The sequence below is a fragment of the Notothenia rossii genome, assembly GCF_949606895.1.
Source record: "Notothenia rossii genome assembly, chromosome: 2".
Taxonomy (NCBI): Eukaryota; Metazoa; Chordata; class Actinopteri; order Perciformes; family Nototheniidae; genus Notothenia; species Notothenia rossii.
In genome coordinates, this window is record NC_136904.1 from 46,510,922 (window position 1) to 46,522,542 (window position 11,621).

General features: G+C 46.4%; 2 protein-coding genes across 2 annotated transcripts; both read right to left on the reverse strand.

The window, feature by feature from the left end:
• Nucleotides 1–5,609: 5,609 nt before the first annotated feature.
• On the reverse strand, nucleotides 5,610–6,812 carry gjd6 (gap junction protein delta 6; the record flags this gene model as incomplete). Its single annotated transcript, XM_079662201.1, has 1 exon — nucleotides 5,610–6,812. The coding sequence occupies one exon, from the start codon at nucleotides 6,810–6,812 to the stop codon at nucleotides 5,610–5,612; it is 1,203 nt and encodes a 400-aa protein (XP_079518327.1).
• Nucleotides 6,813–8,901: 2,089 nt separating this feature from the next.
• On the reverse strand, nucleotides 8,902–10,939 carry LOC307027905 (uncharacterized protein; the record flags this gene model as incomplete). Its single annotated transcript, XM_079662599.1, has 2 exons — nucleotides 8,902–10,508; nucleotides 10,637–10,939. The coding sequence occupies 2 exons, from the start codon at nucleotides 10,937–10,939 to the stop codon at nucleotides 8,988–8,990; spliced, it is 1,824 nt and encodes a 607-aa protein (XP_079518725.1). The 3' UTR covers nucleotides 8,902–8,987.
• Nucleotides 10,940–11,621: the final 682 nt, after the last annotated feature.

An 11,621-nucleotide genomic window follows, 5' to 3' on the forward strand; every position in this document is an offset into this window, starting at 1 on the left:
TAGCAGCTCAAGCCCCAAGAGCCATGGTTCCGGCTCCAGAACCGGACCTTACAGCCATGTTTCCGGCTCCAGAACCGGACCTTACAGCCATGTTTCCGGCTCCAGAACTGGACCTTACAGCCATGGTCCCGGCTTCAGTGCCGGCTCCAGTAACCATGGTCCCGACTCCGGCTCCTCGTCACCTGCTGACTCATCGGCCGACGCCAGCTCCTCGAGTCCTGTCGGCGTACCGGCCGACTCCAGCACCTCGTCTCCGGTTGGCTGTCTGTCCAACGCCAGCTCCCCGAGTCCTGTCGGCGTATCGGCCGACTCCAGCTCCTCGTCTCCGGTTGGCTGTCCGTCCGACGCCAGCTCCCCGAGTCCTGTCGGCATACCGGCCGACTCCAGCACCTCGTCTCCTGTTGGCTGTCCGTCCGACGCCAGCTCCCCATGTTCTGTTGGCGAAGCAACCCACTCAAGTGTCGTTGGAGGTCCCGCAGACTGCCTTTCTGCCGGAGGTCCTGCCAACTCCATGTCTTGTCCCGTTGGAGGTCCCGCAGACTACTCTTCTGCCGGGGGTCCTGCCAACCCCATGTCCTGAGCCGTTGGAGGTCCCGCAGACTGCTCTTCTGCCGAGGGTCCTGCCAACCCCATGTCCTGTGCCGTTGGAGGTCCCGCAGACTACTCTTCTGCCGGGGGTCCTGCCAACTCCATGTCTTGTCACGTTGGAGGTCCCGCAGACTACTCTTCTGCCGGGGGTCGTGCCAACTCCATGTCTGGTCCCGTTGGAGGTCCCGCAGACTACTTTTCTGCCGGGGGTCCTGCCAACCCCATGTCCTGTCGCGTTGGGGATCCCGCAGACTACTCTTCTGCCGGGGGTCCTGCCAACCCCATGTCCTGAGCCGTTGGAGGTCCCGCAGACTGCTCTTCTGCCGGGGGTCCTGCCAACCCAGGGTCCTGTGCCGTTGGAGGTCCCGCAGACTACTCTTCTGCCGGGGGGCCTGCCAACTCCATGTCGTGTCCCGTTGGAGGTCCCGCAGACTACTCTTCTGCCGGGGGTCCTGCCAACCCCATGTCCTGAGCCGTTGGAGGTCCCGCAGACTGCTCTTCTGCCGGGGGTCCTGCCAACTCCATGTCTTGCCACGTTGGAGGTCCCGCCGACTACTCTTCCGCTGGGGGTCCTGCCAACTCCATGTCCTGTCGCGTTGGGGATTCCGCCGACTGCTCTCCTGCCGGGGGTCCTGCCGGTCCTGTGTCCTCTTCCATGGGGGATCTTGCAGACACCGACTCCTGACCGGCCTCCGGAGCTGTCTGGTCTTCACCCCTCCTCGGACTCTGCCTACGCCCCGGGCCGTCCGCCCGAGATTCCCTCCGTGGACTCTGCCTTGCCCCCGGGCCGTCCGCCCGAATTCCCCTTTTTGAACTCTGCCTTGCCCCCGGGCCGTCCGCCCGAATTCCCCTTTTTTTAACTCTGCCTTGCCCCCGGGCCGTTCGCCCGAGACCCGTCCTCCAGACCCCCTCCACCCACCCTGCTGGATTTTTGTTTTTTTGGGACGTCTGGAATCCGTCCCTTGATGGGGGGGTTATGTCACGATTCTCATGTTATGTCACGTTTATAGTTTTGTAGGTTTGGGTGTTTTTGCTGTTTTCCTTTGGGTTATTGTCTGGTCCTTTTCCCTGTGTTTTCCTCTTGTCATTAGTTTCCCTGGTGTGTCTAATTGTCTGATTATGTTCACCTGGGCCCCTGTGTTTTCTCCTCCCTCCTCACCTGTGTCTTGTTGTGTGATTGAGTCTTGTGTATATTTAAGTTCTGGGTTGTCTGTCTGTCTTGGTCGGTTCGTCTTGTTCCCTGACTAGTTCTGCGGTGAGTGTTCTGTTTGTCATTGTATAGATATATCGTAGCCTTGAAATAAAGGAAGTTTTCAGTTTATATCTGCATTTGGGTCCTGCTTGTTTCACAAACCGTGACACAAAGTGTTCTCTCTCATTGGTTCAGGAGCAAACGAAATGGACTGGAATCTTGCCAAAAGTTTGAACATTGACACCTTACCCCAAACCAGGGGGCCAAGGCCAGCACCCCAGATTATTGTTTCAGGTCACTCACCACACAGCCTGTCCAGGTTATCATAAATCACAACTACACAGAATGAATGACATTTCATGTATTTAACTCTGCCAACACCCTCTCGTTTTAGGCTTCCAATTGTTGATAAGAAATTATCCACACATTGACGCCAGACGCACTTTCTCGTGTTTTTGATCCTGAACTCTTGGCCAAGTAACCAGAACCCATCCTTCTGCTGAACTGTGTGGTGGGAGCGGTAACCTGGCCAATAGAAACAGAGGGGAAACAAGCTAACGTGAGAGCCCGGTACCAAGCGGTTGCCCCCCAAATATAGGCTGTTTGTTCCTGTATCTGTGCATCCTCAGGTCATTCATTGGGCTCACACCCCTCGCTGCTCACCTGCCATCCAGGGGTTAAAAGAACCATGTACTTCATCAAGCAAGGGTTCTAGTGGCCAGCTATGTAAACGTGATGTCAAAGAGTATATGGCCGCCTGCTCCATCTGTGCAGGGAATGAAACCTCTTCCAGGCCCACGAGGGGTCTGCTCAAGCCACTGCCGATCCACAGCTGTCCTTGGTCTTGTGGACTTCGTCACCAGATTGCCACTTATCCTACATACACTTTAATAACGCTATTAAAGTGTATGTAGGTTGCTTTGGATAAAAGCACAATCTAAATGTGTGTGTTATGTTGCCAACAGCAGGTTGGAGAGTTCTGCCCCCGAGTGTCTGAATGAACAACTTAATGAACAAATGCTGCCTTAATCAAGCCAATAGGTTAGCCTCATATTTAAAAATAGAGAAATGAAGGCGAAGGTGATTGTTCTTCCTTCACAGTTTATGGTTTACAGACACATGTTCTGATATAATTGAGACCCACCTTACACAGTTTTTTGTAGAGTCAAGGATCAGAAGCAACGGTTCAGTTTGACGTATCAAAAGTTGTTTAGATAATCTGGATTATGTGTTTACACCCTTCCTGATTGTGTGACGGTTCATGTTTCTTGCCATGTTGGATATCTGATTTATAATATCAGGTAGAGCCTGTGTTCAGTGCAGTCTTTTCTGTCCCCCAACTGACTGCTGTTGTCTGCCTGCTGTGCTCTGATCTAGATTCTCTCTGAATGTACCTCTCTCTGTTTACATGCTCTGATTTACTGTGACACAATGCAAGGACCGTACGGCCCACTCTGTGTCAGGTAGGGGGGCTGCCTTCTCTCACTGAAACGCTGTAGGAAAAGTTGTCTGAATTGAACTGAAGCTTTAGAATTTACCTGCCACACATGTTTATGGACATGCACCTTTTTATATGTTAATATTTTGTTTTTTATTTTCCTTAGTATTACACTTTGTGTATAACAATAGTTTCCATATCAGATATGTCCAAGTCCTAGTGGTAGATTATCAGATTTATATAACCAAAGATATTCTTTTTGGACTATACTATAATGTATCCATCTCAATCATTGTAATGTAGATTTTGTATTGTTTTCATCGCATCTGAAATCAGATATGTGGGGATGCAGATGATCTCAATGTTACATCTGAGGCCTTTTTTTGTCATATCATCAACTTTAGTTCAGCAACAACAAAGAATGTTTCCTCAAAAATGCAACCCTTAAGAATTTTGCTCTGATTAACGTTCAAATAATTACCTAGTAGTCAGAACAAAAAACCTACAGTGAGAAGTGATTGTTTTTACAATATCTGCTTCTGATAAGTTTTGAAACATTTTGCAATAATGTAATCATAGCTTGTGATCATCCAAAGTAAAAGCAGAGGTGATTAGGGTTAAAGTAAATAACACAGCTTGTTTACTACAAAAACAAAAGAGCAGAGTGGTGTGTATGGCAGGAATCAGATGTTGTAGTGATGAACGAGTGCTATGGAAATGTTCATTATGTTCCGTGCTCAAACACAGTGTCTCACCACTATTGCATACTGGCAATTCATCAAACAACTTTTTTTCCCCCTCCAAAGGATGTATGTATGTATTGGGGATTTGTCTAAAGAGTTCTCGATGGAATAAATCCTTTATCTACATTATTTATTGTTTGTGAATTTAGCCAATTGCCAACATGTTTCATACATGATTCTGTTTTCCTAAATATTGTAATTATTGATTTGGATACTGGAAAGCTCTTAGCACGTGATGTCATCTGCAATGTATTCCATCAGCAGGTTGAATCCGGCATGCAGTCTTTTGAAACACTCAAACAATATTTGTCTGTCAACACTGTAGCTCTGTAACTTCGCTGTATTCATTTGACAACGCGCTCCCAGGCAAAGGCTGGGCAGTCTGAGTTTGTCTGTGTCTTTTTTCAGTAGCATCATTCATGCAAAAGGTGCTTTTTAGATGTTGTAAATTAATATATAAATAAATATATTGCAAAAATAAATGTCAAGCAAATATTGATCCTTACTCACATGTGCTTTGCTTTTGTTTTTCTTGTTAAGCACACTGTAGGACCGAAACATTGTCCCCCTTTAACGTTAATGTTACAGCCACAATCTGAGACAAGAGCAAGCTCCTAACTTTGTCAACTGTTCAGGTCAGGGCACAAATCCAGCTTCATAAAGACATCATATTGATTTATTCGTATACATACATATACTGTATACACTCAGGTTAGCATATATTTGGTACACTAGGAGCAGCTAAAAACAGATAACTGCAATCAACTTTACGTCATGAAGAGACTAATGTTCAGTTTTTGCTGGAAATTATTCACAGAGGTGTTGATTCAGCTGATGCTGAAGCTGCTGGTTCTGGAGAATTATGTTGCAATATACTGGGAGCTGCTTCTCCATATCATTTTTTGTTATTTTTGCCTACTTTTAAAGTATTAGTAGAGTTACAGACAGGAACCGAAAGATAGAGAGATGTATGACATTCAACAGGGTCCCCGGCCTGCAGTTATACAGTACGCGTCTTAACCAGCAGGCCATTGGACGACCCAGTCAACCTCACTGATATACACAGACTGGACAACACATTAGAAAACTGTAATAGTCTAATGGCGTAGTCCAGACTCAACAATCACAATATAATTGAACTAACACACTTCTCTTGAACAGTTGTAACCAAACATGAACCCTATTATCTCCATGAAGGCGGATATACTGCAGGGCCTGATAACACTGTATCTGACCTCAGAAGTCTAGCCACTCCGTTTATGTTATCCGTTACCTAGCAATGTTGGTTCATGTTTTTGTGGGCATCCAAAAATGTATTTCTAATAATCCACCAGAACCATATTTATTCTCGAAAGCAATGTGCTGGTTCTAGAAAATATAGACTAGGAAGGTTTTTATTTGAACATCTTTGTGTTAAAGAAAAAGCCTTTATAAAAGTGTTAAAACCCTAACCCTAACCCTAACTGAAATATACCACATCTCTATAATGTGAACATCACAACTTTCATTTTGTATAGCTACTTCAACAAAAAGTAATTAAAGAAATGTGTTTCTTTGTTTTTCGGGTGAACCAATCCTTTAAACTTTTACATTTTGTTCGGTTCTCTAAATTCCAAAGTGAGATCCTCTGTAAAAGAAGTGAAGGCCATCAGATCCAGACCTCGGCACTCATCTGTTTGGACTCTCTGATCACCCTCTTGCTCTTCAGTGGCTTCCTCCCCCCTCTCTTAGAATCCTGTCTCTTTGGGGGTTCCGGTCTGGTCTCTCTGACCCCCTCAGCCTCCCTCATCCTGCCACAGTTCACAGCACAGGTCCAGTCAGGCTGGTGACCCACCACCAAGTCCAAAGTGGGCAGAGAGGCGGTGCTGGTCACGTCTCTGAAGCCTAAAGAAGGTGTGAGAAAGGGGCTGTCAGGAGGGAACGTTTCATAGCCTCTCTTCATACCGGGACAGACCCCCCAGGACCCCCTCTCCCTCAGCTTCACGGCCTGCCTGATCTTTTTCCAGCCCAGGTGGTTGAGCTCTAACACGTTGAGAATTATACAGAAAACTCCCACACAAAACATAAAGAGCAAGAAGATGGTCTTCTCTGTGGGCCTGGACACGTAGCAGTCCACCGCCTGGCTGCAGGGGGGGGATGTACACAGGAAGTGGACAGGCACCTGGAAGCCAAACAGCTTCCACTGGGCCAGGACGAAGCCCACCTCCAGGAGAGCCCGTAAACACACGTGGAAGATGTAACATTTGGACAGAACTCCTCCAGAGACCACTTGAGCCTCCCCACCCCCCTCTCTAAGGGCGCAAGCTTGGGCATGGCTCAAGGGCCCCCTGTTGATTGGGCCCCCCCTTTGAAGGCTCTGGACGTTGATGCCCTCCAGCACATCTGCCAGGCTGTGACCCAGATGCTTATGAGAGCGGATGGAGCAGCTGTCGGAGTCGCAGCTCCGGTCGTACACTTCCTGTCCGCCACGGCACCCTAAGTCCGGGCCCCCCTGACCTGGGACCCCGGCTTGTGCAGGCCCCTGCCTCTGGCTGGCGTGGGGCAACTTGGACAGATTGTGCCAGGTGTAGATGATGAAGCAGAGGGATGGCGTGGACACAGTGATGATGTGGAAGACCCAGAAGCGTGGTTGTGAGATGGGGGCGAAGGCGTCGTAGCAGACGGTGGAGCAGCCCGGCTGCAGCGTGTTGCACACGAACATCTCCTGCTCGTCAGTGTACACGTCCTCAGTCGCCACAGCAACAATGAGAAGACGGAAGATGACCATGACCGTGAGCCACAGGCGACCAATCATGGTGGAGTGCTGGTGGACGGCATCCAGGAGACGTTTGAGTAGGGTCCACTCCGTCATGGTGGCCTGAAAGGAGCCGTTTGATGGGACCGATCCACCTCTGCTCCTCCTGAACCTCTACCCTGTTGGACTCAGAACTTAATCCACCTTGCAGTAAACCTGATCCGAGATACACTCATGATCTACACTGCCTTCTGATGTCTTAGCCTTAAATGATTCTAATATCTGAGGCCCTTGTGTTACCCTGCTTTCCGTCTGAATGTCCTCCAGCACTGCCTGGCTGCCTTCAGAGCCGTGGAGCCATGGCAAGAGGGAGCCACCCCATCTTTCACAGATAGGGATGTCCACTTGACATGAGTCACTTGGCACGCTCAGTTCCCTCTTGTCTTTAGGATCCATTTTAAAACCGTTAGACATCAGCCTTCCTCTGCTGGAGGACCTGCTGATAGTGCCAGCTGATAGAGCGCTCTTAACAAGGCTGTCCTCTGAAAGCACATGGGCTTTTCCTTTAATGGAGAGGCATGTTTTAAATGACGACTGGTACAGGAGAGCAAGTTCTCCTCCGATTCTGGATAGCACATACAGAACGCTGTTAAAGACAGCATGATGTTGGTGTCAGGATACACAGCAAACTCATTAAGAAATCTGATTTGGAAACAATTTGACTTTGTAGACAGTCTGGTGAGGACTTCTGAACCGAGGCTTGTTTTGACTGCTCCTCTCCAGCCACTTGCCAATTCTCTTATCTGTGTTTTAAAAAAAGACCCTTGAAAGGTCTGTTAGCATCAAATCGTCCCCAGATATAACACTGAGTGACCCCCCCTTACTTCAAACAGCCGGATGAGTCTCACAGCTCTGCCCACCTTCTATTCATGAAATGAACAGAATCATTTGGTGCAGCGTTAGCTTCAACCGTTAGACATTTAGAGAACAAAAGTAATAAACTGCTCACCCTGACCAATCACTGCCTGTCATGTTCATGTTTTGTTTTATATCCTAACACATGTTTCGGAGCTTTAACATCAACACTGTGTACTCTATGTCAAACACCCAGGCTGCTAATTCATTTATGTGATAGGGACGAAGCATGTTAATAAACCTCAGTATAAAAATATAACATATTAAAGTGCTATGCAACATTTGTTATCTGCGTAGTCTTTAGAAAAGGTAACACAAACGGAACTTTACGTGTCCCTCAGATACATTTTACACCTACATAATAAATATATTAGGGCTGTCAAACGATTAAAAATGTTAATCAGATTAATCACAGCTTAAAAAATAATTAATCATGATTAATCACCATTCAAACTATTTCCAAAATATGCCATTTCTTTATGTATATTGTTGTGGGAATGGAAAGATGATACAGTATGTATTTTTATGATAACATTGTTCTGTGTGTCAAAATGAAAGACAGCCCTGTAGTGGCAATTTCTTGTGTTACCTTATATGCTAAAACCAAATGCTTCTGAAAGCATTGTCTAACACTACTGTACCATTTCTTCATATTTGCTGTTTCCTCTGCATACTCTGAGGTTTATTATTCTCAAGCGCTTCAAGGCCACAGGTCTGATTTGGCAGACTATGTTGAAACTACTCCTTTTCACACTAAGTTTGAACTTCCATATTTTGATGACTGTTGTACTTTCTATGGCTCAAGGACACAGGTGTCCAAATAGCGATATGAGACCTTGTGAAAGTGGATTTCTGAGGCGTTCCGCCATGCTACACAAAACTTTGTCTGCCCTTCCTATCTTGTATATAAGCTTTGCTATTTTGTGACTATTGCACACACTCCTGCAGACTACTCTGTACTCTGTGAGACATGTAGGGGAGACCAGGGATAGTTGCAACACTTTTGGGGCTTTTCCCCAATAAGTAAAAAACCATTTACAATTGGATAGCCATTTTGCTATATTATGCATTATCAATATGTCAGCTACTGAAACAATGTCTTTAAGATGTTTTTATGGAATAAGTACAGGTTGGAAAATGTATTTTAAAAAAAAAACTCAACTGTTACAACTGTCCTTGTGTACAGGGACAGTTGTAAGTTAACCCATGCAGGCACAGTTGTAACATCTTAATAACGGTTACCCTTTTTCACACTATATGACAAAAAAATAGGGAAAGCTGTCAAGGCAACAAGATTTTAATGGGATTTCACACATCCTCCAACAAACAATGAACAATGAACAGAACTTGAACAGAACTTAAAACAGAACACCAGAATTAATCAGATTCACAGTTGTGGCAGGTGTAAAAGGCACTTCCATCTGTGCAGTCCTTGTGTGCCCAGGCTTTACAGGAGCAACACTGCAGCCAGATCTCCTTGGACCTGGAGTAGCTCTCCAGGCACACAATGCAGTATTGGGCCTCATCTTTATCAGATGAGGCCTGCATCTTCTGCTTCTTGTTGGGTTTGGTTTTTTGGCCGAAATTGATTTTTGTCTTCGCTTTAGACTTCTTTGCGTTAGATCTTTTTTTCTCAGCCTCGAGTTGATCTTTCATCGGAGTGTCTGTGAGGACAGCGGTTTCTCTTCTTTTTCTCCCCTTTGTGGTCTGCTTCCTTGGTCCAGCTTTTGGATGTGGACGGATGGACAAGTGTGAGAAAGGCGTTGCAGAGGATGATGTCCCAGGCTCCACACATGGCCTGACAGGGGAGGAGGCTGCGAGTAGAGGAGAGGAGGCTGTGAGTGGAGGAGAGGAGGCTGCGAGTGGAGGAGAGGAGGCTGCGAGTGTAAGAGAGGAGGCTGCGAGTGGAGGAGAGGATGCCACAGTTGGTGTTGGAGCTGCACTGGTAGAAGGTTCTGGTGGTGGGCGGTCTGTGACTTGGGATGGAGCAAAGTCGATATCATTGAAAATGTCTCTATTAAAAGGCCAAATTCCAGTGCACGCGAACCCTGCCTGGATATTTGATGGCGTTGCAGCCAGAGGAAGGGCACTTTTCACAATGCCCGGCAGATCGTAAATGGTCATTGTGGTTCCTGGATGAGTCTTCATCCAATTGTCACAGCGGCTGTTGATGTGCCTCTTCAGTGGCCCATATACAGTGCGATCTAAGGGCTGTAGTTTGTGAGAACAGTGGGGAGGAAAAGAGAGGAGGATGATCCCATGGCTCCTGCAAAAATTAATCCCCTCCACAGAAAGGTGGGAGGAGTGATTGTCCAGAATCAGCAGCACCTTTGACTCCTGTGAGCTCTTGGTATGGCTCTGGAAGTGCTTGAGGAAGACCAAAAAGTCTTCCTCTTGCATCCACCCAGACCCATTTTCTGTGCCAATACAGCCAGGAGGGCCATTGCTGGTGAAGAAGAGATGAAACTTCTTCCGGGGGAATATCATCATTGGGGGGATGGAATTCCCCAATGCATTTACAGCACATGCAAGTGTGACGAGAGTGCCCCGCTCTGCAGATGTCACACTGCCGACTTGTTTCGTCCCTTTTCTGGCAACAATCTTCCCAGGGTTTTGGACAGTTGTGACTCCGGTTTCGTCCATATTCCAAATTTCCTGTGTGACAAACTCATGCTTCGTCAGGACTGCAGACAGATTGTCAAAACACTTTTTCACATTTGTTTGGTTGAAGCTTGTAGCCCGTGAGAGACTGGTAGCCTGAGGTCTGCGTATGGAGAGGGTAGGGTGCCGCTTCAAAAACGTTGTGAGCCAGTCAGCTCTGGCCATCTCTTTCTCTGCCCAGGTTTGAGGGAAGTTGCAGTTGTAGTTCTTTGCCAATTCATAGGCAAACTTCCGCACCTAAAATGAATATACATTGGAAAATATTTCATTTGTCTGTTCACTATAGGCCTCAATGTATTTGATCACTTACTTTTATTTTGTTCAGTAGCCTATAGATAGCCTATTCTACCTTAATTATGACCTACCTCCTTTGAGCTGAGACCATAATATAGATCAGATGCCTCCATCAGGTAGTCTCTCAATAGCATCTCCTGCTCTGTTGAGAACACCTTCTTTGGAGTCCAGTAGCCTACTCTTGGGGGTGTGTGTGATCCCTGACTCTCCAACCTCAGCCTCTTCTTATGGAACCGGTACAGAGTGACATGGCATATATCCAGGGACTTTGCCACTTCCCTGAATGATTTGCCCTCCTGAAATTCACCTGAGGCCACCTGCAGCAGAGCAAGTGGCACTCCCCTGTCGGTCTTCCTCTGTCTGATACTTGGCATACTGTAAACAAACACACACACTTTATGCCTACTGTACAGTATTTAATTCTGTTTATTTTTACAGGGACAATGCACACCAATCAATGCTTGAATGAACAATTGATCATTCAAGCAAATGAGCCATCATTGTAAATGTGCCATGTTACAACCGTCCCGTTACAACCGTCCCAGAACCACCAGTCTTGCTTCACCCCCTGTGAACCTGCCTGATTGCTGGCTTGACCCATATTTAGCTAGCTATATTTGTAGCTTACAAAACAGTGATTCTAATAATACTAGTTTGGATTCCTAGACATTTTGAACTCAAGACAGTATCCAAAAAATACATCATATCATTTTAGTTAATATTTGACCTCAGAAACACACTTTTGCTGATAATTTAAGTGAGATATTCAAACGTGGCTCCTTTTTATTTCGGCGATCTTACCATCTAACTGCGCATGTGCAGAGTGAGTGTCATCACTCTAGCTTGTTTATGATTGGAGATATTGAGGGTGTTACAACCAACCCGTGTTTCAACTGTACCGGGTCTCCCCTACCTTTGAAGCTTCAAATAAATAACCAGAAGACAACGCTGCCTGCTTTCACCAGTTTATTATTGATTACTCTCATTGTACATCTTTACAGTATTGACGAGTTTAAAATATCCACAACAGCCCACACACCAATCATCAAACCGTGG